General features: G+C 39.3%; 1 protein-coding gene across 8 annotated transcripts in view; it reads left to right on the top strand.

The window, feature by feature from the left end:
* The window catches only part of IQCJ (IQ motif containing J), a 240,990-nt gene that overhangs the window by 184,070 nt on the left and 35,190 nt on the right, over window positions 1-21,730 (top strand). For 4 of the 8 annotated variants that reach the window (XM_064585819.1, XM_064585821.1, XM_064585834.1 and 1 more), the window contains 2 exons: window positions 5,808-5,872; window positions 18,952-19,032. In XM_064585819.1, the coding sequence (XP_064441889.1) occupies window positions 5,808-5,872; window positions 18,952-19,032 (146 nt within the window). Of the gene's footprint in view, window positions 1-5,807; window positions 5,873-8,787; window positions 9,008-18,951; window positions 19,033-21,730 lie in introns of all 8 variants that reach the window. The other 4 variants (XM_064585826.1, XM_064585823.1, XM_064585827.1 and 1 more) reach the window with 2 other exon arrangements.

Here is a 21,730-nt window from a genome sequence, read left to right as displayed (position 1 = left end):
AATATTTTATTATTGGGCAGATTAAGGGGGCTGACCAAGTAGCCACAGAGATGAGCTGATCTAACCTTTTAGCCATATTCTCCTGTCTGTGACAGGAGAAAAACCAGCAGGAGTAAGGTAGGAGGGACAGCCAGACACAAAAGAACAAAATCCAGCATCTGCCATCTAGTCTAGCAGTTCACACACAAGTCACTTCAGAACAACTCTTATGATAGTGGGAAGCATAGACTTTGGCAAATAATCAATCAATTATGTCCCCTAACAGTACAGCCCGCAATTCACAGCCTTCTGTAAGTTTTATTTGGGAAAATAGGATTAAGGATATGGAAAACTATATGTCTGGGTTGTGCTTGAATAATTCAAGCAAAAGCAAATTTAGGATCCTCAGGGCATGTCAGTCGAGTCCAGTAAGAAGACATATGACTCATTTAAAAGGGTGATTGAAAGAGTTAATGGAGTGGATACATAGATATGGGCTTGGTGTAGGGAAAATCACAAGGGATGGTGCTGCATTTGGTCTATCGATAGCTAGAAAAGGCAATAATAAGGAAGGGAAAGGAAGAAAAGGAAAGAAAGGCCTTGAAGGGGCAAGAAATGGGAGCAGTTATGGGATTACGGTAAGAAACACCTGTGGGAGAGGTCAGCCCATGGGAGCTGTGGCCTCTTAAGTAACACCAGTCTGTGTTTCATAAGAGACAGGAGAAAAGAGAATAAATACTCCAACTTCTGTCTTCTGCTAACCTCTGATATTATGCAGTGCCTCCCACTACTCAAATCCTATCCAAGACCACAGGACAAAGGGGCCTGATTGATAAAGCCCAAAATTTTGACCTCCCAGAACTCAGAGGAGAGTGGGGATGAGCAAGGGTATGAATAGGGAGATGTTGGTCAAGGAGAACAAAGTTTCAGTTATGCGAGATAAGTAACTTTTAGAGATCTAATGAACAACAGTATACAGTTAACAATACTGTAGTGTATACTTGAAATTTGCTAAGAGGGTAGATCTTAAGTGTTTTTACTACACCAAAAAAAAAAGAAAGGAGAGGGGAAGGGGAGGGAAGGGGAAGGAAGGAAGGAAGGAAGGAAGGAAGGAAGGAAGGAAGGAAGGGAAAGAAAGAAATGGTAACTATGTAATGTGATGGATATGTTAATTAGCTTGATTATGGTGATTATTTCACAGTGTTTACATATATCAAATCATCAAGTAGTACACTTTAAATATATATAATTTTAAATTGTCAATTATACCTCAGTAAAGCTGGAAAAATATAATGTTAAATAAAAAGAGAAAGTTACCAAATGATTTAAAAAAAAGTTTATTGGGAGAGGGGAGAAGAATCAGCAGAGGACATACGATTTCTTGGGATTTGGGAGGCCATTAAGCTACTAAGATTTCTTTTCACTTCAGTTTGAATAGTGCATTCAATTCATTTATCATTTATTTATTCAACAGATATTTATTAAGCACCTCCTAAATGCCTCACTGGGGAATAGGCATCTCAGTGTGAGCAAGTCACCATCTCTGACTTCAAGGATCTTAGTGGTGGGGTGGCACTGTGCATCAGGTAGAGAGGTAATGCTAAAATAGGGATCACCATGGTTTGCTAAGGAAGCAAGGCAAGGTATTTTACCCTCCTGTTGAGTTCCGAAAGCTTCTATGGAGAAGAATAATGTTGGGGGCTTCCTGAAGGAAGAGTGGGAGTGGGCAAGTAGAATAATTGGGGACACACTGTTATTGAATGTCCAGTAAGAGAGGATGTGAGTTCCAGGATTATGTGAAGTTTCCTATTACCAGACTTAGGGAGGGAGTGTGTAGGCAGGGTACATGAGGTGGAGTGGGGAGAGACAGCTGGGCCCTGTTGCACCAGACCTTGGCTGAGGAATTTGGAATCTATCCTCAAATCACTGGGAAGCTACTGGTGGTTTCTAGTAGGGAAATGTCATTGCCAGATATGAAATCAGAGACAAAAAGGACTAATGGAGAAACCAGTGATGGGAAAGACCAGTTTGTACATGATTTTAATGGTAAATTGAAACAAAACTTACTCAAAAAGTGAAACTCCAAGTGAAGATCTGTTGAGCAAGCAACTTCCTCATCCATTTCCAAGAAAATGAGGACATGTTTTGGAACTTCCAGGCCAATTGAATTGAAGTGTTTTTGTATAGTTAGCTTAAATAACCAAATGATGAAATCAATCCTCCAAATTGTCAGCAGAACAGCTGTTCAGAAAGCTCTTGTTAGTCATTGACCTTATGTTTAATATGATCTCCTAGAACGTGGATAGTCAGATTGAATGAAGTACTGCATCAAAGCCCTCCCCACACAGCAAGCTTTCTGCAATGAAAGAACCAGGGAAAGGAGAGTGGCTGGCACAGAGTGCAAAAGCCCTTTATTTCCTGCCCCCCAGGTCCCCAGGGAAAAAGAAAAGAAGAAAGCACGCCACAGGCACATCTTAGAGAAGAAGTACTGGGACTACTAACCTAACTTACCTCCTAATCATAATCCAGGGGGTAAAAAAGAATACGTTCATGACCTAAAAATCCTCCTTTGGTTTTCAAGAATAACTATGGATTCTTATTCAATCTATTTCCTGTCTGTATAACAGCTGCGTCATCTATTGCTTATGTCACTGGAGGTGGGATAGGATATGATGAAGGATTAGGTGGGAGGGTTGGAGGTTTGGGGTAAAATAGAGGATAAATGTGGAGACTTTTTCTTAGAATAAGAAACCAGCGTCTGTAGTGCTGAAGAGTTGGTTTTACCTTGAAAATAAAAAGCCATATGTAAGAGTGAAAAGGATGCTTGCTCTATCTACCTACTTACCTACCTATTAATCATCTTTATCTTCTTATCCATTTATCATATATATATACTCTGCTGATCCTGTACTGGCTTCCACTTACTGTGAAAAGCACACATGTAAAAGAATTAAAATAAAAATAAGGAATTGCCTGGGTGGCTCAGTTGGTTAAGCGACTGCCTTCGGCTCAGGTCATGATCCTGGAGTCCCAGGATCGAGTCCCGCATTGGGCTCCCTGCTTGGCAGGGAGTCTGCTTCTCCCTCTGACCCTCCCCCTTCTCATATGCTCTCTCTCTCTCATTCTCTCTCTCTCAAGTGAATAAATAAAATCTTTAAAAAAATAAAAATAAGGAATTTCACACACCATATAGTGAAAGAAGGGTGTATAATTGTACTAACAGCATGGAAAAAGTAGTTCTGACAACTGAGTAATTTAGCGTAAGCTTCAAGGCAAAATAAACAACCTCTGTAAGACTTATAAATTGTTATTGTTGATGAAAAGAAGTGCACTATTGTATCAGAATGGGAAAATATCCCCTCATAGTAAATCCTAAAATTTTATTCTTTTATATGAGAGAACCTGTAGCAAAATGTACAGTGTCTTATAGAGCAGTTTTACAGAAGATGCAGAAATGTTCATCATCTGAAATTTGTTATGCCGATATTGGATATAAAAGCAGCAGTATTTAATAAAAAGGAACTGAAGACCATGACCTGCTTCATCTATTATTCTTCTGAATGACACATTTTTTAAGACACTGACAAAACAAAACTGCCCAGTTCTGAACTTCTATAGTTCCATGCCTCATCTAAGTTAGGGTTTTGTATATAGTAGTAGCCCTCGGTTATGGCTCACTTCTGAGTTTGGATTCTTTCATCTGAAAGAAAATAGAAATCTTAAGCAAAAGTGCCTTAAGCAAATAAGAGAATCTATTGGATCATGAAACTGAAAAATCCATCAATATGCTGGTTTCAAGCTCCAGTTTGACCCAGAGGTTCACAGCATCACTAGGGCATTGGTTCCTTAGCTGTTTTCCTTGACATCCATCCTCTCTGCTATGTTATCTTTTTCTTCCAGTTAGTAGCTCTTACCATAGCAAACACTTACATTTGTTCCAGGGTTCTTCACACTTCAAAATTCTTATACTCTAGAATTCAGAGAAAAAAATGAAAATTCTCTAGATACCAAAGTGAAGTTTAAACAGTTAACATTGGTTGAGCAACTAATTTCAAAATATAATGCTGAGTGAATTAAACCAGACACAAAAGAATAGGTAATTTTATATGAAGTTCTAGAATAAGCCAAATTAATCTATGATGATAGAAATCAGAACAGGAGAGGGGAATTGAGAGAGAAGAATTGGAAAGGAACTTTCTAGAGAGAGAAATGTTCTTTATTTCATTTTTGGGTGGTGGTTCTGCCAGTGTATGCCTTTGTCAAAAGTTGTATGTTTACAATATGTGCATTTCACACACTTCAGAATGAAAGCCTAGGTACTAAAAGATCATGCTGGCTGATGTAAGGAGAATTGACTGAAGTGGGCCAATATGGGAAACAGAGATAGGACACTCACTGTTGGCTTAGACCACACTGAGAAGCAGAGGTCAGTTCTGGATATGTTTTGAAGTTGAATCAACAAGATTAGCTGATTGTGTGCTGTGAGAGAAACAAAGGCATGAAGGCTGACTCCTAGGTTTTAGCTCTGCATATCTAGGTGAATAGTGATGCCACTTGCTAAAATGAGGAAGAAGTGGTGAAGAAGAAGTTTTGCAAATAATACATTATATGTTAAAAAAAAAAAAAGAAGATAGTAGGAAGGGAAAAATGAAGGGGGGGTGGAATCAGAGGGGGAGATGAACCATGAGAGACTTTGGACTCTGAGAAACAAACTGAGGGTTTTAGAGGGGAGGGGGGGTGGCGGGATGGGTTAGCCCGGTGATGGGTATTAAAGAGGGCACATATTGAATGGAGCACTGGGTGTTATATGCAAACAATGAATCATGGAACACTACATCAAAAACTAATGATGTAATGTATGGTGACTAACATAACATAATAAAATAAAATTTAAAAAAAAAGGTTTTGGGTGGGAGGGTGGAGGCAAGGAAATCTAGACTTTGGTTTTGAACTTGAGATGCCCATTGGACATGCATCTGGAGCTGTTAAGTAAGAAAGTGGTGTAGAGGGAGGAGTTTAGAGGAGAGGTCAGGTGCAAATATAAATTTGGGGGATGACCTAGGAGAATTGGATGTCTGATAGTTTAGAAGCATGTTGAGACTAGTCCTGATGGTCTTGTAGGCACAAATGTGTAATTAATTCTAATTGGGGCTTCCTCTTGGCACTTTAGCAGTTTTTGTGAAGAAGCAAGTAGTGGCTTCTGTCATATCCCTGAGCAAATCACTGTGGCCTGAAGAATGGGATTACAGAAACTGTGGATGCCTGAAATGCAGGGAAGGTGTGTGTGTGTGTGTGTGTGTGTGTCTTGTGAATGGGATTACAGAAACTATGGATGCCTGAAATGCAGGGAAGGTGTGTGTGTGTGTGTGTCTGTGTGTGTGTGTGTCTTGTGCATTTCTGAGCGCTGTGACTCAGGGACGAGATTACCTAGAGTTACCAAGAGATTGGAGAGGATGATTGCTGAATGGCCAAACCCAGCACATGCTCATTAGAGCCCTTCACCCAGCAACCAGCAAACATAATACTGTTGACAGAGAAAATCTGGGAAGAGCACGAGTGGATCCATATAAACACATCCCCACTCTGGGAAAATAATAGGAAGTATTATCTTTAGTGGCATAAAAAGAAATCACACAATTTGAGAGGCAGTATTGTATTCTAATTTGATCAAGGATCAAATTTTATTGTATGTTTAAGCACTTATCCATTGCAAAGTCCAGAACTCTCAACAGTGTGTTACCTCAATTTTGCAAACAACAAATACTCAAATATTATTACCCACAAGTACATGGGGTCAATTTGTAAGATACTTCTTTTCTTTTTCACAGGAAGAAATGAAAAGATTGCAGAATCCTTTAGAACAAGTTAATGATGGAAAATATTTACTTGAAAAGTAAGTAAAAAATACCAAAGGAAATTAAATTATGTTTGAGGTTAAAAAGCTTGCAAGAAAAAAAAAACAAAACCTGGCAAGGTAAATGAATATTTACTTTGAAATGAAAAATGAATAAGTAAATTCCACAGTTTCCTACGCTATCATTGTAGTCAGGACCCAGAAATACGGCTCATTTGAGATACAGTTAGATAGATTTAAGGCTAGTTGAGCTATGACACACAAGCTGTCCTGATTAACAGAATAATATGATGCATGGAGATGTGTGCTGTGTCTGAGGGCTTAAAACTTAACAACCCTGCCCTGTTTTTGGCTTTTAATCAATGACGTGTATAGAAGACAGTCATAAAATTTGCAAAAAGCATAAATGTAACACTAAGACCAAAGAATGAACATTTAAAATAATACTACAGAATGGAACAAAACTGCGCTGAAAAAAAGGCAAGAAAGAAAGAGATGAAATTTAACAGGATACAAGTAAAGTTTTCATTTCAATTTTTAAAAAATTGTGCAATTAGAGCATGTGAGAGATATATTCTGATTTCAATTTGTGAATAGATGCTTAGAGGTTTTATCTGATATTAACACGAGACCATGATTTTATATGGCTTCTAAAAATATTACAATATTAGACTAATCAATAGCCATGCATTGTCAAGATAAAAGAAAAAATGAACTATCATTTACTGAGCATTTACAATATCCTCCATATTAGTGAATGCTTACAGATGTTTCCTCATAGAATTCTGATTACAGCCTTTGACATAGGTACTATTTCCATTTTATCAACAGGGAAAGAGGCTTAGAAATGTTCAGCACTTGTCTAAGTATATTTAAGAGTAGTGAGGGTAAGAACTTGGATGCCACCAGAGCTCCTGCTCTCAACCACTGGCTAAGTCCCAATGTAAAGACCATGTGGATGTCACCAGTGGCTCTGGTCATCACATTTAAAAAGCACATAGAGGGGCACCTGGGTGGCTTAGTCTGTTAAGCGTCCAACTCTTGATTTTGGCTCAGGTCTTGATCTCAGGTCAAGCCCCTCTGTGGGCTCCACCCCACTCACCACCATGGGGCCTGCTTAGGATTCTCTCTCTCCTTCTCCCTTGCTGGCCCCCTCTCACTTGCTCTCTCTCTCTCTTTCTAAAATAAAATAAAATAAAATAAAATAAAATAAAATAAAATAAAATAAAATAAAAACCGCATAGACCTTCCCAAAAGCATCAGAGGAGGTCAATTAAAATTGTGAGGGTACTGAGATCATGTGAAACTATTACAAAGAGCTGAGTATGTGTAGTTAGAGAAAAGAAATCTCAGGGGGAACATAATGGCTTTCCTTAAACATTTGAAGGAATTTTCCTATTAAGAAGGGGCTAAATTGCTCTTCTTGCTCTAGAGAGTATAACAAGAATCTGTGAGCAGGATTTATGGAGAGACAGCTTCGTGACTCAGAAAAAAAATAATTTCTGTAAAAATGCTGCCTGCCCAACAGAATGGACTTCTTTGTTACGGAGTGAGATGACAGATATTAGAGGTGCCCAAGAAGAGTGAAATGGCCATCCATCTGAAGTGCTATGGAAAGCATTCCTGAAAATGGGAAATCTTGTATGTGATTCCTCTTTCTGATTTTATCCTAGGTTTGTGACAATTATTTAACCCCCCTGAACCCAGCTTCCTCATCTTTAAAAATGAAGATAGTAACACTGATTGACAGTCTTAGTGAGAGCGTTAAATAAGACATGCACAATAGCACAGTGCCAGTCAGCTCCTTCTCTTTCTGTCCCGGTGGCTATTTGGACTAGACACTTTCAGGTTCATTCTATCTCCATGATTCTAAGAATTTGCCATGTCATCGCTTGAAGGACAGTTTCAGCCCTTTGATTAAATGAAGTTTCTGGGTTATCTTCAGATTTAATTTATTCTTATCATGTCTAGTCTCATTAATATGAATAACTAAGAATAAATTAGTTCAGTTCTCACCACCCCCACCATCATCACTAGCAATATGTAAACAATAATAATTAAATGTTTTTGGTTGTGTAAGTAGAAAGATTTTCCTCTATGGAGATTAGGGTGGTAATGACATGAGATCAGTGGTTCTTCATCCTGGATGCCCTTAGAATCACCTGGTTAATAAAAATGGTATAAGCCTTGGCATAACCTCTGCCCTAGACAAACTGAATCTGGATCACTGGGGATGAAGTCCTTAAATTAGTATATCTTCAAAGCTGACTTCATGTGATTTGAGTGAGGAACTAGGGATGAGAACCAGTGGTCTAGGTGCATTTTAGATTCCTTTTGGTTATTCAGTAATCTCATGTAGCTTAATTCTCTTAGGACACACTTTCTGTGACTTTCAGCCCTTTCGACATGGGGCCACTGAGCAAACGGTCAAGAAAGAATTCTTGATACATTTTTGGTGCAAAAAGGTGTTTTTATTAAAGCATGGGGACAGGACCAGTGAGCATAAAGAGCTGCACTGGGGTCATAAGGAGGGATTGATTATATACTTTTAGGCTGTGGGGGGAGGGTAGAGATAAAGAAAGTCTCTAAATGGATTTCCGTATGCTAAAGAAGACTTATGGATCCTGGAGGTCTGGCTGGTCTCAAACTAAGGTTGCCTTTAGTCTCTAGCAAAACATCAACATTATTAAGGCAGCCAGGAGTTCCTTGAGGAATGTCACACTCTGCATGTCTCAGGTATTTGTCAATAGGCTGCAAGTTGTAAGGAAATTTAATTTTATCTACATTTCTCCTGCCTTTGTTCTCCTCATCACTTTTATCTATTAAATTTGGTTATGCTGGTATTTCATTATTGATTTTAATGTAAGAAGTGAACTCCAGAAGTTTTTTTCCTTGCTAATTGACCACAGCTTTGTATTAAACTTCTCACTAATACCAGCATGTATCTTTCCCAGCTCTCTGCTCTCAGGAAGATTTGTGAAGATTAATGGCAGATATGTGGACTTCTGCCTCCTCCTTCCTCCCCTATTCTTTCCTTGTTATCCAGAAGCCTGGGGAAGCTAAAAGCTTTTGGAAATGGCCAATCTGCTTTGCATGCGTATTTTTCCTTATCATGATTGAGGAATTTCAGATATGGGAATTAAAGTCTCCCCTCAAAGCACACAGGCCTGTGGGGTAAGCTTTCCTTTCATGTTTGTCCAGGGCAGAGAGAAAACAGCGGCTGCCAGCCCTAACAACCTATACCCCTTTGCCTTGAATTCTAGAGATTTTCCTGGTTGGCTTTCGGGCAGGGCTGTGACCTTGAAAGTTGTCAAATTTGATTGAAAAATTGGTGTACTTTGAGTGAGTAGTTAGGCATTTCAGTATAGCTGTAGCTGACTTAGGTGCTGATGTAACTCATCTCAGCTACTTGCAATGACCATAAGTTAGGTGATAGGGGTGTCATAGCAGTTGATCAGTTATTCCGTCTTGGAACATTACATTTATTCTGAATGCTCAACAGGCTTTTGTGGTAGACAGTCAGTGTGAAGGGAGGGCAAGCTGCAACTTTATTCTACTTGAGACTTAATGCAGGGCCAATCCAATGCATTTGTATACACATACATGCACATACTCAATAAAGCTTTCTATGTGCCCATAAACAGAAGAGTAATTAGTAAGGCCATTAATTAAGAGCCTGCTTATGACTGTATTGTTTTTGATAATCATTTATTAACTTAAATAAGACCTTAGGGTGACTGCTATTTGTTGTAAATATTGAATCAGACTGGGTTTCTGGTGGGAAATGTGTGATTGCTAGTCACACATTCACCTCACATATCATCATTTTATTACCCACAGATAATTACTGATGGAATGAGCTAAAGCTATTCAATTAAACCTACAGGTATTCATAGTTTATAGTTTGTTGAGTTTGTATAAATTATAACCCCAAATTAGCAAATTTATTAATACTGTAATTTTTTTTCTTTTTATGAAAACTTGAGCTTTGTCTTTGGTTGCTGCATAATTACAGTTCCCACAACACCTCACATGTATCTCTATTGCCCAGTTTGCTAATATGTTATTAAGGGGTTTAATTAACAAAATCTTAAAGTATCTGTTGTCCCTACAAGATCATAGACTTGTAAAAACAAGACTTTTCATGCCCATCAACTCTGGATTAGGTCCCTCTGTGTTTCCCCTTTAATAGCATACATCACACTTGTAATTATTTGTTTAATAGCCATCATCTAGATTGTAAAACCGTACGACAGGGACCATGTCTAGTTTTCACCATTGTACCATTTGTGTTCTGCATCATTTCTGACACATAGGAGACATACAATATATTTATGAATAAGTAAGGATGAATTAATAATGGGCCCAGAATACAAATGGCGCAGAGCAAACAAGAGTGGTTTTTTCCCTTACCTCTCAACATCCCAGCGGGGCAACCACAAAGCTATATTGTGCTGATGGCTCCATCTACTGGCCGCATAGGAATTTATGTAATCTACGTGTTTCCAAACTTCTTGGTTATTCCTTTCAAAAGAGGAGAAAATCCTAGATACCATCAGCACAATTTTTTTTAAATCTTTTTCTTTTCTTTCCTAAAAACACAATCCTGGTCCTTATTATCAGACCAATTTGAATACCTTCCTAAATATTTTTCATCATTCCCTTTGCTCACTCCTACCAAAAACTGCCCTTAAACATTCCATTCAAGTTTCCCCACTCCAAATGCTTTATGTTTCCTTGCAGCAATGTTTTTCACACTGTAGATAACAATCCACTGATGGTTTGTTAAATCAATTTGATGGGACACCAGTAAAATATAACTTAAAAAATCTGAAATATAATAAAAGAAATCAACATACATTACATGTAGTTGGGGAAATAATGTTCCCTGAAATTTTTGTTTCAGTTTTAAACACACATGCACACACACGTACACACACACACCCTTAGCACATGCATGTAATGGATTGGGTTGCCAAATATTTGACCTATGAAAACCACAGTCAGTATGATTAAGTTTAATAAGTATTATATTAAAATCCTTCAAGCAGTATTTTGTGGTTGTGAGACTTGAGTTTTAATGTGGCTTCTGCTGTATAGTGACTCAAACATAATCTCTTTCTTTTTTTTATTATGTTATGTTAATCACCATACATTACATCATTAGTTTTTGATGTAGTGTTCCATGATTCGTTGTTTGTGCATAACACCCAGTGCTCCATGCAGAACGAGCCCTCTTTAATACCCATCACCAGGCTAACCCATCCCCCCAACCCCCTCCCCTCTAAAACCCTCAGTTTGTTTCTCAGCGTCCATAGTCTCTCATGGTTCATCTCCCCCTCCGATTTCCCCCCTTTCATTCTTCCCCTCCTGCTATCTTCTTCTTCTTCTTTTTTTTTTTTTTTTTTAACATATAATGTATTATTTGTTTCAGAGGTACAGGTCTGTGATTCAACAGTCTTACACAATTCACAGCACTCACCATAGCACATACCCTTCCCAATGTCTATCACCCAGCCACCCCATCCCTCCCACCCTCACGATTCCAGCAACCCTCAGTTTGTTTCCTGAGATTAAGAATTCCTCATATCAGTGAGGTCATATGATACATGTCTTTCTCTGATTGACTTATTTCACTCAGCATAATACCCTCCAGATCCAACCACGTCATTGCAAATGGCAAGATTTCATTCCCTTTGATCCTGCATAATATTCCATTGTGTATGTATACCACATCTTCTCGATCTGTCGATGGACATCTTGGCTCTTTCCACAGTTTGGCTATTGTGGACATTGCTGCTATAAACATCGGGGTGCATGTACCCCTTCAGATCCCTACATTTGTATCTTTGGGGTAAATACCCAGTAGTGCAATTGCTGGATTGTAGGGTAGCTCTATTTTCAACTTTTTGAGGAATCTCCATACTATTTTCCAGAGTGGCTGCACCAGCTATAATTCCCACCAACGGTGTAGGAGGGTTCCCCTTTCTCCGCATCCCCGCCAACATCTGTTGTTTCCGGACTTGTTAATTTTAGCCATTCTGACTGGTGTGAGGTGATATCTCATTGAGGTTTTGACTTGGATTTCCCTGATGCCGAGTGATGTTGAGCACTTTTTCATGTGTCTGTTGGCCATTAGGATGTCTTCTTTGGAAAAATGTTTGTTCATGTCTTCTGCCCATTTCTTGATTGGATCATTTGTTCTTTGGGTTTGAGTTTGATAAGTTCTTTATAGATTCTGGATACTAGCCCTTTCTCTGATATGTCTTTTACGAATATCTTCTCCCATTCTGTCATTTGTCTTTTGGTTTTGTTGACTGTTTCTTTTGCTGTGCAAAAGCTTTTTATCTTGATGGGGTCCCAATAGTTCATTTTTGCCCTTGCTTCCCTTGCCTTCAGCGATGTTTCTAGGAAGAAGTTGCTGCAGCTGCGGTCGAAGAGGTTACTGCCTGTGTTCTCCTTTAGGATTTTGATGGACTCCTGTCTCTTGGTTATTCCTTTCAAAAGAGGAGAAATAACCAAGAGTCTCCTAGACTCCTTTGGAGTCTATTTTTGTATGTGGTGTAAGGAAATGGTCCAGTTTCATTCTTCTGCATGTGGCTGTCCAATTTTCCCAACACATTTTGTTGAAGAGATTGTCTTTTTTCCACTGGACATTCTTTCCTGCTTTGTCGAAGATTAGTTGACCATAGAGTTGAGGGTCCATTTCTGGGCTCTCTATTCTGTTCCATTGATCTATGTGTCTGTTTTTGTGCTAGTACCATACTGTCTTGATGATGACAGCTTTGTAATAGAGCTTGACGTCCGGAATTGTGATGCCGCCAGCTTTGCTTTTCTTTTACAACATTCCTCTGGCTCTTTGGGGTCTTTTCTGGTTCCATACAAATTTTAGGATTATTTGTTCCATTTCTTTGAAAAAAGTGGATGGTATTTTGATAGGGATTGCATTGAATGTGTAGATTGCTCTAGGTAGTATTGACATCTTCACAATATTTATTCTTCCAATCCATGAGCATGGAACGTTTTTCCATTTGTGTCTTCCTCAATTTCTTTTATGAATATTTTATAGTCTTCTGAGTCCAGATCCTTTGCCTCTTTGGTTAGATTTATTCCTAGGTATCTTATGGTTTTGGGTGCAATTGTAAATGGGATCAACTCCTTAATTTCTTTTTCTTCTGTCTTGTTGTTGGTGTATAGGAATGCCACTGATTTCTGTGCATTGATTTTCTATCCTGCCACTTTACTGAATTCCTGTATGAGTTCTAGCAATTTTGGGGTGGAGTCTTTTGGGTTTTCCACATAAAGTTTCATATCATCTGCAAAGAGTGAGAGTTTGACTTCTCCTTTGCCGATTTGGATGCCTTTTATTTCTTTTTGTTGTCTGATTGCTGTGGCTAGGACTTCTAGTACTATGTTGAATAGCAGTGGTGATAGTGGACATCCCTGCCGTGTTCCTGACCTTAGGGGGAAAGCTCTCAGTTTTTCCCCATTGAGAATGATATTTGCTGTAGGTTTTTCATAGATGGCTTTTATGATATTGAGGTATGTACCCTCGATCCCTATACTCTGGAGAGTTTTGATCAAGAAAGGATGCTGTATTTGTCAAATGCTTTTTCTGCATCTGTTGAGAGGATCATATGGTTCTTGTTCTTTGTTTTATCAATGTATTGTGTCACATTGATTGATTTGTGGATGTTGAATCAACCTTGCAGCCCAGGGATAAATCCCACTTGGTCATGATGAATAATCCTTTTAATGTACTGTTGGATCCTATTGGCTAGTATTTTGGTGAGAATTTTTGCATCCATGTTCATCAAGGGTATTGGTCTGTAATTCTCCTTTTTGATGGGGTCTTTGTCTGGTTTGGGGATCAAGGTAATGGTGGCCTCATAAAACGAGCTTGGAAGTTTTCCTTCTATTTCTATTTTTTGGAACAGTTTCAGAAGAATAGGTATTAATTCTTCTTTAAATGTTTGGTAGAATTTCCCTGGGAAGCCATCTGGCCCTGGGCTTTTTGTTTGTTGGGAGATTTTTGATGACTGCTTCAATTTCCTTAGTGGTTATAGGTCTGTTCAGGTTTTCTATTTCTTCCTGGTTCAGTTTTGGTAGTTGATACATCTCTAGGAATGCATCCGTTTCTTCCAGATTATCTAATTTGCTGACATATAGGTGCTCATAATATGTTCTTATAATTGTTTGTATTTCTTTGGTGTTGGTTGTGATCTCTCCTCTTTCATTCATGATTTTATTTATTTGGGTCATTTCTCTTTTCTTTTTGATAAGTCTGGCCAGGGGTTTATCAATCTTGTTAATTCTTTCAAAGAACCAGCTCCTAGTTTCATTGATCTGTTCTACTGTTCTTTTGGTTTCTATTTCATTGATTTCTGCTCTGATCTATGTTACTTCTCTTCTCCTGCTGGGTTTAGGCTTTATTTGCTGTTCTTTCTCCAGCTCCTTTAGGTGTAGGGTTAGGTTGTGTATTTGAGACCTTTCTTGTTTCTTGAGAAAGGTTTGTATTGCTATATACTTTCCTCTTAGGACTGCCTTTGCTGCATCCCAAAGATTTGGAACAGTGGTATTTTCATTTTCATTTGTTTCCATGAATTTTTTAAATTCTTCTTTAATTTCCTGGTTGACCCATTCATTCTTTAGTATGATGCTCTTTAGCCTCCATGTATTTGAGTTCTTTCCGACTTTCCTCTTGTGATTGAGTTCTAGTTTCAAAGCACTGTGGTCTGAAAATATGCAAGGAATGATCCCAATCTTTTGGTACCGGTTGAGACCTGATTTGTGACCTAGGATGTGATCTATTTTGGAGAATGTTCCATGGGCACTAGAGAAGAATGTGTATTCTGTTGCTTTGGGATGGAATGTTCTGAATATATCTGTGAAGTCCATTTGGTCCAATGTGTCATTTAAAGCCTTTATTTCCTTGTTGATCTTTTGCTTAGATGATCTGTCCATTCAGTGAGGGGGGTGTTAAAGTCCCCCACTATTATTGTATTGTTGTCAATGTGTTTCTTTGCTTTTGTTATTAATTGTCTTATATAATTGGCTGCTCCCATGTTAGGGGCATAGATATTGACAATTGTTAGTTCTTCTTGTTGGATAGACCCTTTAAGTAGGATATAGTGTCCTTCCTCATCTCTTATTACAGTCTTTGGTTTAAAATCTAATTTGTCTCATATAAGGATTGCCACCCCAGCTTTCTTTTGGTGTCCATTAGCATGGTGTAAATGGTTTTCCACCCCCTCAGTTTCAATCTGGGGGTGTCTTTGGGTCTAAAATGAGTCTCTTGCAGACAGCATATCGATGGGTCTTGTTTTTTTATCCAATCTGATAGCCTGTGTCTTGTGGTTGGGGCATTTAGCCCATTTACATTCAGGGTAACTATTGAAAGATATGAATTTAGTGCCATTGTATTGCCTGTGAGGTGACTGTTACTGTATATTGTCTGTGTTCCTTTCTGGCCTATGTTACTTTTAGGCTCTCTCTTTGCTTAGAGGACCCCTTTCAATATTTCTTGTAGGCCTGGTTTTGTGTTTGCAAATTCCTTTAGTTTTTGTTTGTCTGGAAGTTTTTTTATCTCTCCTTCTATTTTCAATGACAGCCTAGCTGGATATAGTATTCTTGGCTGTATATTTTTCTTATTTAGTGCTCTGAATATATCATGCCAGTCCTTTCTGGCCTGCCAGGTCTCTGTGGATAGGTCTGTTGCCAGTCTAATGTTTCTACCATTGTAGGTTACAGTTCTCTTCTCCTGAGCTGCTTTCAGGATTTTCTGTTTGTCTCTGAGACTTGTAAGTTTTGCTCTTAGATGGCGGGGTGTTGACCTGTTTTTACTGATTTTGAGAGGGGTTCTCTGTGTTTCCTGGATTTTGATGCCTGTTTCCTTCCCCAAATTAGGGAAGTTCTCTGCTATAATTTGCTCCAATATACCTTCTGCCCCTCTCTCTCTTTCTTTCTCTTCTGGGATCCCAATTATTCTAATATTGTTTCGTCTTATTGTATTACTTATCTCTTGAATTCTGCCCTTGTGATCCAGTAGTTGTTTATCTCTCTTTCTCTCAGCTTCTTTATTTTCCATCATTTGGTCTTCTATATCACTAATTCTCTCTTCTGCCTCATTTATCGTAGCAGTTAGTGCCTCCATTTTTTATTGCACCTCATTAATAGCCTTTTTGATTTTGACTTGGTTAGATTTTAGTTCTTTTATTTCTCCAGAAAGGGTTTCTCTAATAACTTCCATGCTTTTTTCAAGCCCAGCTAGTATCTTTAAAATCATCATTCTGAACTCTAGTTCCGACATCTTACTAACGTCTGTATTGATTAGGTCCCTGGCAGTCGGTACTGTCTCTTGTTCTTTTTTTTGAGGTGATTTTTTCCATCTTGTCATTTTGTCCAGAGGAGAATAGAAGAATGGGAGAACAAAATGCTAACAGGGTAACAACATCCCCAGGAAATATACACTAAACAAATCAGAAAAGACCTGAAACCGGGGGAAAAGAAAGGGAAAGAAAAAAAAGAAAAAGATAAAAACAAGCAAAAACAAAACAAAACAAAGAAAACAGAATATGATCAAATATGATCAGCCTGGTGCATGGATCAGTGCCATACACTAGATTTTGGGTGTATTTTGGTCTGTTAGAAGAAAGTGCCTCCCAAAATTTTAAAGAAAGAAAAACTTATATACGTACAAAAATAAGGGTTAATACGATGAATGGATGGAATATGACTGTAAAGATGAAAATTATAAAAGATTTTATAAAAGGAATTGATAAGATAAGAAGTTGGTTGAAAAAAGAAAGAAGAGGATTTAAAAAAAAAGGGGGAGAGAATGTGATCAGGCAGAAGACTAGAACAAAGCCATACACTAGAGATTTAGGGTATATTTTGATCTGTTAGAAGAAACTGTACCACAAAATTTTAAAGAGAGAACAACTTATATGTATACCAAAGATAAGGGTAACTACTAGGAAGGGCTATAATACGACTCTAAAAATGAAAAATAAAAAACATATTTTAAAAAAAGGGATTGATAAGATGTTGGTTGAAAAAGGGAAAATGAAAAATAAAAAAAAAATACAGTTAAAAAAAATTTAACTTTGAAAGACTAAAGAATCATGGGAAAAAAAGCCATGAATTCTCTGTGCAGTATTCCCGTAGCGCTGGCGTTCTGCCGTTCTCATTGATCGGCAGACTTGGTCTTGGCTGGCTGTTCTTGCTGATCTTCTGGGGGAGGGGCCTGTTGCCATGGTTCCCAAATGTCTTTGCTGGAGGCAGAATTGCCCTGCCCTTGCCGGTCCAGGCTAAGTAATCTGCTCCGGTTTGCTCTCGGTAGCTTTTGTTCCCTGCAAGCTTTCCATACAGCTTTGGAGGACAAGAGTGAAAATGGTGGCCTCCCAATCTCTGCCCCGAAGGAGCTGAGAACTTGGGGCCCCACTCCTCAGTGTGCCCCCAGAGAAAAGCAGTCAGTCACTCCCATCTCCCCGGTCACCGGCTGCACTCCAAGCTCACCCGGCCTGTGACCGAGCATTTCTATCTCTGGCACCTGACCTCGTGTGTAGTCTCCAAACCCAGCAGATCCCCACGGTACACTCCCGTGCCACTCCTCCCAGGGGTGGAAGGAGAGTCTCCCCGGATCTGTCGCTTGTTGGGTCCCTGCTGGAAGAGCAGTGGCCCCACTGCGCAGTGGGTCATGGTTTATGGCAACCCCGAGCTGAGAGCCCACTCCTCGGCTCCGTCTCTGCAGCTGGCTTCCCCGCTCCGATACCTGGGAGCTCTGCTGCACTCAGACACCCCCAGTCTTTCTGTGACCCCGAGGGTCCTGAGACCACACTGTCCCACGAGGGTTCCATCCCCTGCTTAGCCACTGGAGCGACGTCCCTCAGAGGAGTAGACTTCTAAAAAATTCCAATTTTGTGCTCCGCTGCTCTGTCACTTGCCAGAAGCGGCCTTTGGAGGCCCTCTCCCCCGCTGTCTATCCTCCCGAATATCGCCTTGGATTCACTTCTTCGCATGTCCTACCTTCCAGAAAGTGGTCGCTTTTCTGTTCAGAGAGTTGTTGCTATTTTTTTCTTCGATCTCCTGTTGAGTTCTTAGGTGTTCAGAATGGTTTGATCCCTATGTAGCTGAATTCCTGTGACTAGATGAAATCCAGGTCTCCTACTCCTCCACTATCTTGCTCTTCCCTGCTCAAACACAATCTCTTTGAGCTTCAGATTTCTCAGCTGTACAATGGGGAAAATACTTAATTGGTAGAGGCTACTGTGAGAATTGAATAAGATAATACATGTAAAATATCTATGACTGTTTTATATACAATTTGTGGCCAATGACTACTAGTTTTCTGCTTATCCAAACATATTTCCTACTTTTATCCTCCATTTTCACCAAATTGCTCTTTCTGAAAATAGCCTGAAATTTTTCACCTCTAATCCTTTGTTTTAATCTCTCTCTCATATGTATTACCTTTCACATCTCAACTTACCTAATTCCTGTCCATTCTTCAAAACCCACATCAATTACCACCATCTCCATGAAATCTTCCTTGATCATTGTAGCACCCAGTGATTGCCTAATAAGCCCATAGGAGCAGTGATCATATATCTATAGACCCCTGCCAGGAGTTTTCCAGGGTGGGGATTCATGCTTTGTTCATAGCGGGAGCTCTGCAAAAGCTTACAGAATGAAAGGAGGAGAGGTTCAATGGCAGTGGCAACATTGGGGTGAGAATGAATGAGATCCTCTCTACAACTTAGACAATGCCATGGGATTTATAATACTCTCCTTATGTTTTTTTCTCCCCTTGAAATGGCCCAATATTTTGTTTTCTTCTTTGCTTAAAGGAAATGACTTTCATGCCTTAAATATGAATGTTGAGCTAAGGAGTAAAAATCAAAAGAACAGAAAAGGTAAAAGCCAAAACAATATTTTCTTTTTATAGTATGGTTATTTATCCATTATCCATCAATAGCAACCTTTAAGCCTCTGTGGATTAATTAAAATGAACAAAATTGGATGTATATCAGCTTTTTCAAATAAATATAAATTAGCAGTTTTATTGCTATAAAGGTTGTCTAGGTTCAGCTATCTTGAGCCATTATTTCTGTTTCTAGTCACCAGATGGCCATGGATATGGAGAATAATATTGAAAAATATCACCTCAATCTACAGCCCCTGGAATCAAAGGTGAAAATGTAAGTTATTTCAAAGTTTACATTAAAGCATTAGTTTTACAGTTCTTGTTTTATGAACTTCTAGACTACTCTGGAATTTGGGAGTACAAGAATTAAGCATTTATTTATTTCACATCTATATGTTGAACATTATTTCCTCTTTGTTCTGAGCAGCAACAAAACTGTTTTGGGCAAACAGCACCATCTGCTGGATAGTTTTGGGGATTATTTTACTGTCACTATGTCCTCATTTCTTGGTTTTTCCCTTTTTAGGCAGAGTGCAGCTCTTCAGCATCCACTAGCATTTTCCACTGTCTTTCATCTCAGTTATGTCGTTGATTCCACCTTAGAATAACTTGGCTATTTTTACATTGGGCCATTTCCTTATTATATACACACACACACACACTTTCAGTCCTCTTCCTCCTATTTCCATTCCACCTCTCTTCCATATATTTTGGAAAAATATCTCTTCTTTTTCTCTTCATGTCCTGTCATTTTCCTTTTTATTCTCTCTTAATAAGGCCAAATGTGAGTCCCCTTCCCCACTACAAATGACTGTTACATAAAGAGGGTGCTAAGAAGGGACGCCTGTATGGCTCAGTTAGTTAAGCATCTGACTCTTGATTTCAGCTCAGGTCATGATCTCAGGGTCTTGAAATCAAGCTCTGCCTCAGTCCTGGGTCAGGGCCCCCACCTCAGGGGCCCCTCACAGAGTCTGCTTGGGATTACCTTTCTCCTTCTCCCTCTGCCCCGTCCCCTGCTCACATCCTCTCTTTCTCAAATAAATAAATAAATCTTTTATTAAAAAAGATACTGCTAAGAACACCTTAATATTAACAAAAATGAAACAGGCAACTTCCAAAGTGAGACAGGCTATATTCTAGAACAAAATAGCAACTTTCTAAGACCATATTTAAGTAAAGAAGGGACCTATCATAATCACCTTAGAAGCAATTTTAAACTATGCTTGCTTTCTGTGATCCTTTCCCATTCTGATTTTCCCTCAGGAGTGCATATAAGAATTTTCAGTGAGATCCTATGTAATATTACATGCACACACACACACACACACAGCTTAACACTCTGAGAGGCATGTATCCGAGAATTTAAACATGTCTGAGCTTGGCTAGGACCACTGATTATTTGCAGAAAAGCCCAAAGAGAAATCTTTTAGAAAATAAGTCACCCTGAAGAAGGGAGCCTTGAGGTGTACAACTTTGAAGAACAATAAGCCATGGATTTAGGAACAAAAATGATGCAGATATATAATATCCTGCTGGATAAAAGCAAATATTAACATAAACCCTTGCCAATTTACATTAACCCTGGTTATCAATAAAAAGCTTGTCTCTGAGTGAGAACATAGAGATACCGTCAAGATAAAATTCAAAGATGGCTTCTGAATCTGTTAGGTCCCTCACTAGGAAACTCTGTGTCATGCTTACTAAATGAATAATAAATCAGGCTACCACATTTTATGCAACCTCTTAAATGAAAAAGTGCTAGAATGGAAAGTTGTTTGTGTGAAAAATTAGAGTGTTTGTTTTGAATGCTGAAATGAAGCTAGGAAACCTCTCCACTCTTTTTTGGTTTTCATCATCCCTAAGATGTAGGCAGAGGGGCAGGTGCCAGGAGAAGGAGCAGGCAAGAAAAAAAAACCTCTCTGGCTGAGATTCCAGCCAGCTCAGAGAGTCTGGGACTTTCCCTGTAGCTGGCTTGATGGAGGAGTCTCAGCTCAGTAAGGTGAAAACAGAATGTTTTTATCTCTTCTAATAACTCTGAACCCCATTTCCACTCACTGGAGGAGGATGAGGGAGAGAAAACTTAATCTTGTCCAATAATGGAATTTGAGTCCCATCAGGGACTCCAGTTCAGTGACACTTGTCTAATCTGGCTTTTAAATTCTTAACACTCATGACAGGTTGAACATCTCCCCTCTAAACACATTAGATCTTTCCTACAGCTGTGCAGCTTGCTCTTCTCTGTATTCTCTCCTCTTCCTAGTTGCCCTTTCTCCTTGGTATTACCTCTCCCACCCCTTATGTGCCCCAGGATTCCCATTAATGCGAAACACTTAGCTCCTAGGCATTGATTCCTTAAAAATAGCTCTAAGGGTTGGGGCTCTGTGAGAAGGGTCATTTGGTCTCCCCTAAGTCCCCACCGATGGTGTAGGCTGTGCCTTTCATTGTGTCCCTTGCTCTGCTGGGACTGTCTCCCTCAAACTGACCTTGGCATCCTCAAAAGGGTGGATCTTGGCAAACCCTCATTCCCACTTCCCAAGGGATTTTCTTTAGACCTGCAGAGCACTGGCTATGAAAGATGGGGCTTTGTCCCAGGTTCCAGAGTCACTGTCAGACTTCACAGGCTTCCTTTCAGGGTCTTCTGGCTTTTGTTGGTGGGAACCTGCTGAACATTGAGAGAAGTGAGGGAAGTGAGGATTTACTATGCTATAAAATCTGCTTTCCTGGAAACTTTCCTTTCCCTTCCCTGACAAGGAGGAGAGGGTTAGTAGGTTCCAATGAAGGTTTTTCTGGACAGTCCAACCTCTGCAAGCCCTGAGGTGGGATGCACCTTGGCAGGCCAATCTGTGAACATAAAAGACAATAAGGAAGATGAGAACTGTTCTCAAGTGTGGGCCTCCTCCATCATATACCTGCACTAGTGAGAACTTGAGGTCAGGGTTAGATGGGGCAGGAAAGACTCTTAGTTGTTTCCT

Source organism: Mirounga angustirostris, unplaced genomic scaffold (assembly GCF_029215605.1).
Source record: "Mirounga angustirostris isolate CCGP_5_RB_7025 unplaced genomic scaffold, mMirAng1.0.hap1 SCAF_1, whole genome shotgun sequence".
In the NCBI taxonomy this organism is placed as follows: Eukaryota; Metazoa; Chordata; class Mammalia; order Carnivora; family Phocidae; genus Mirounga; species Mirounga angustirostris.
Note: the sequence above shows the minus strand (reverse complement) of the source record. Positions and strands in the feature narration are given on the sequence as shown.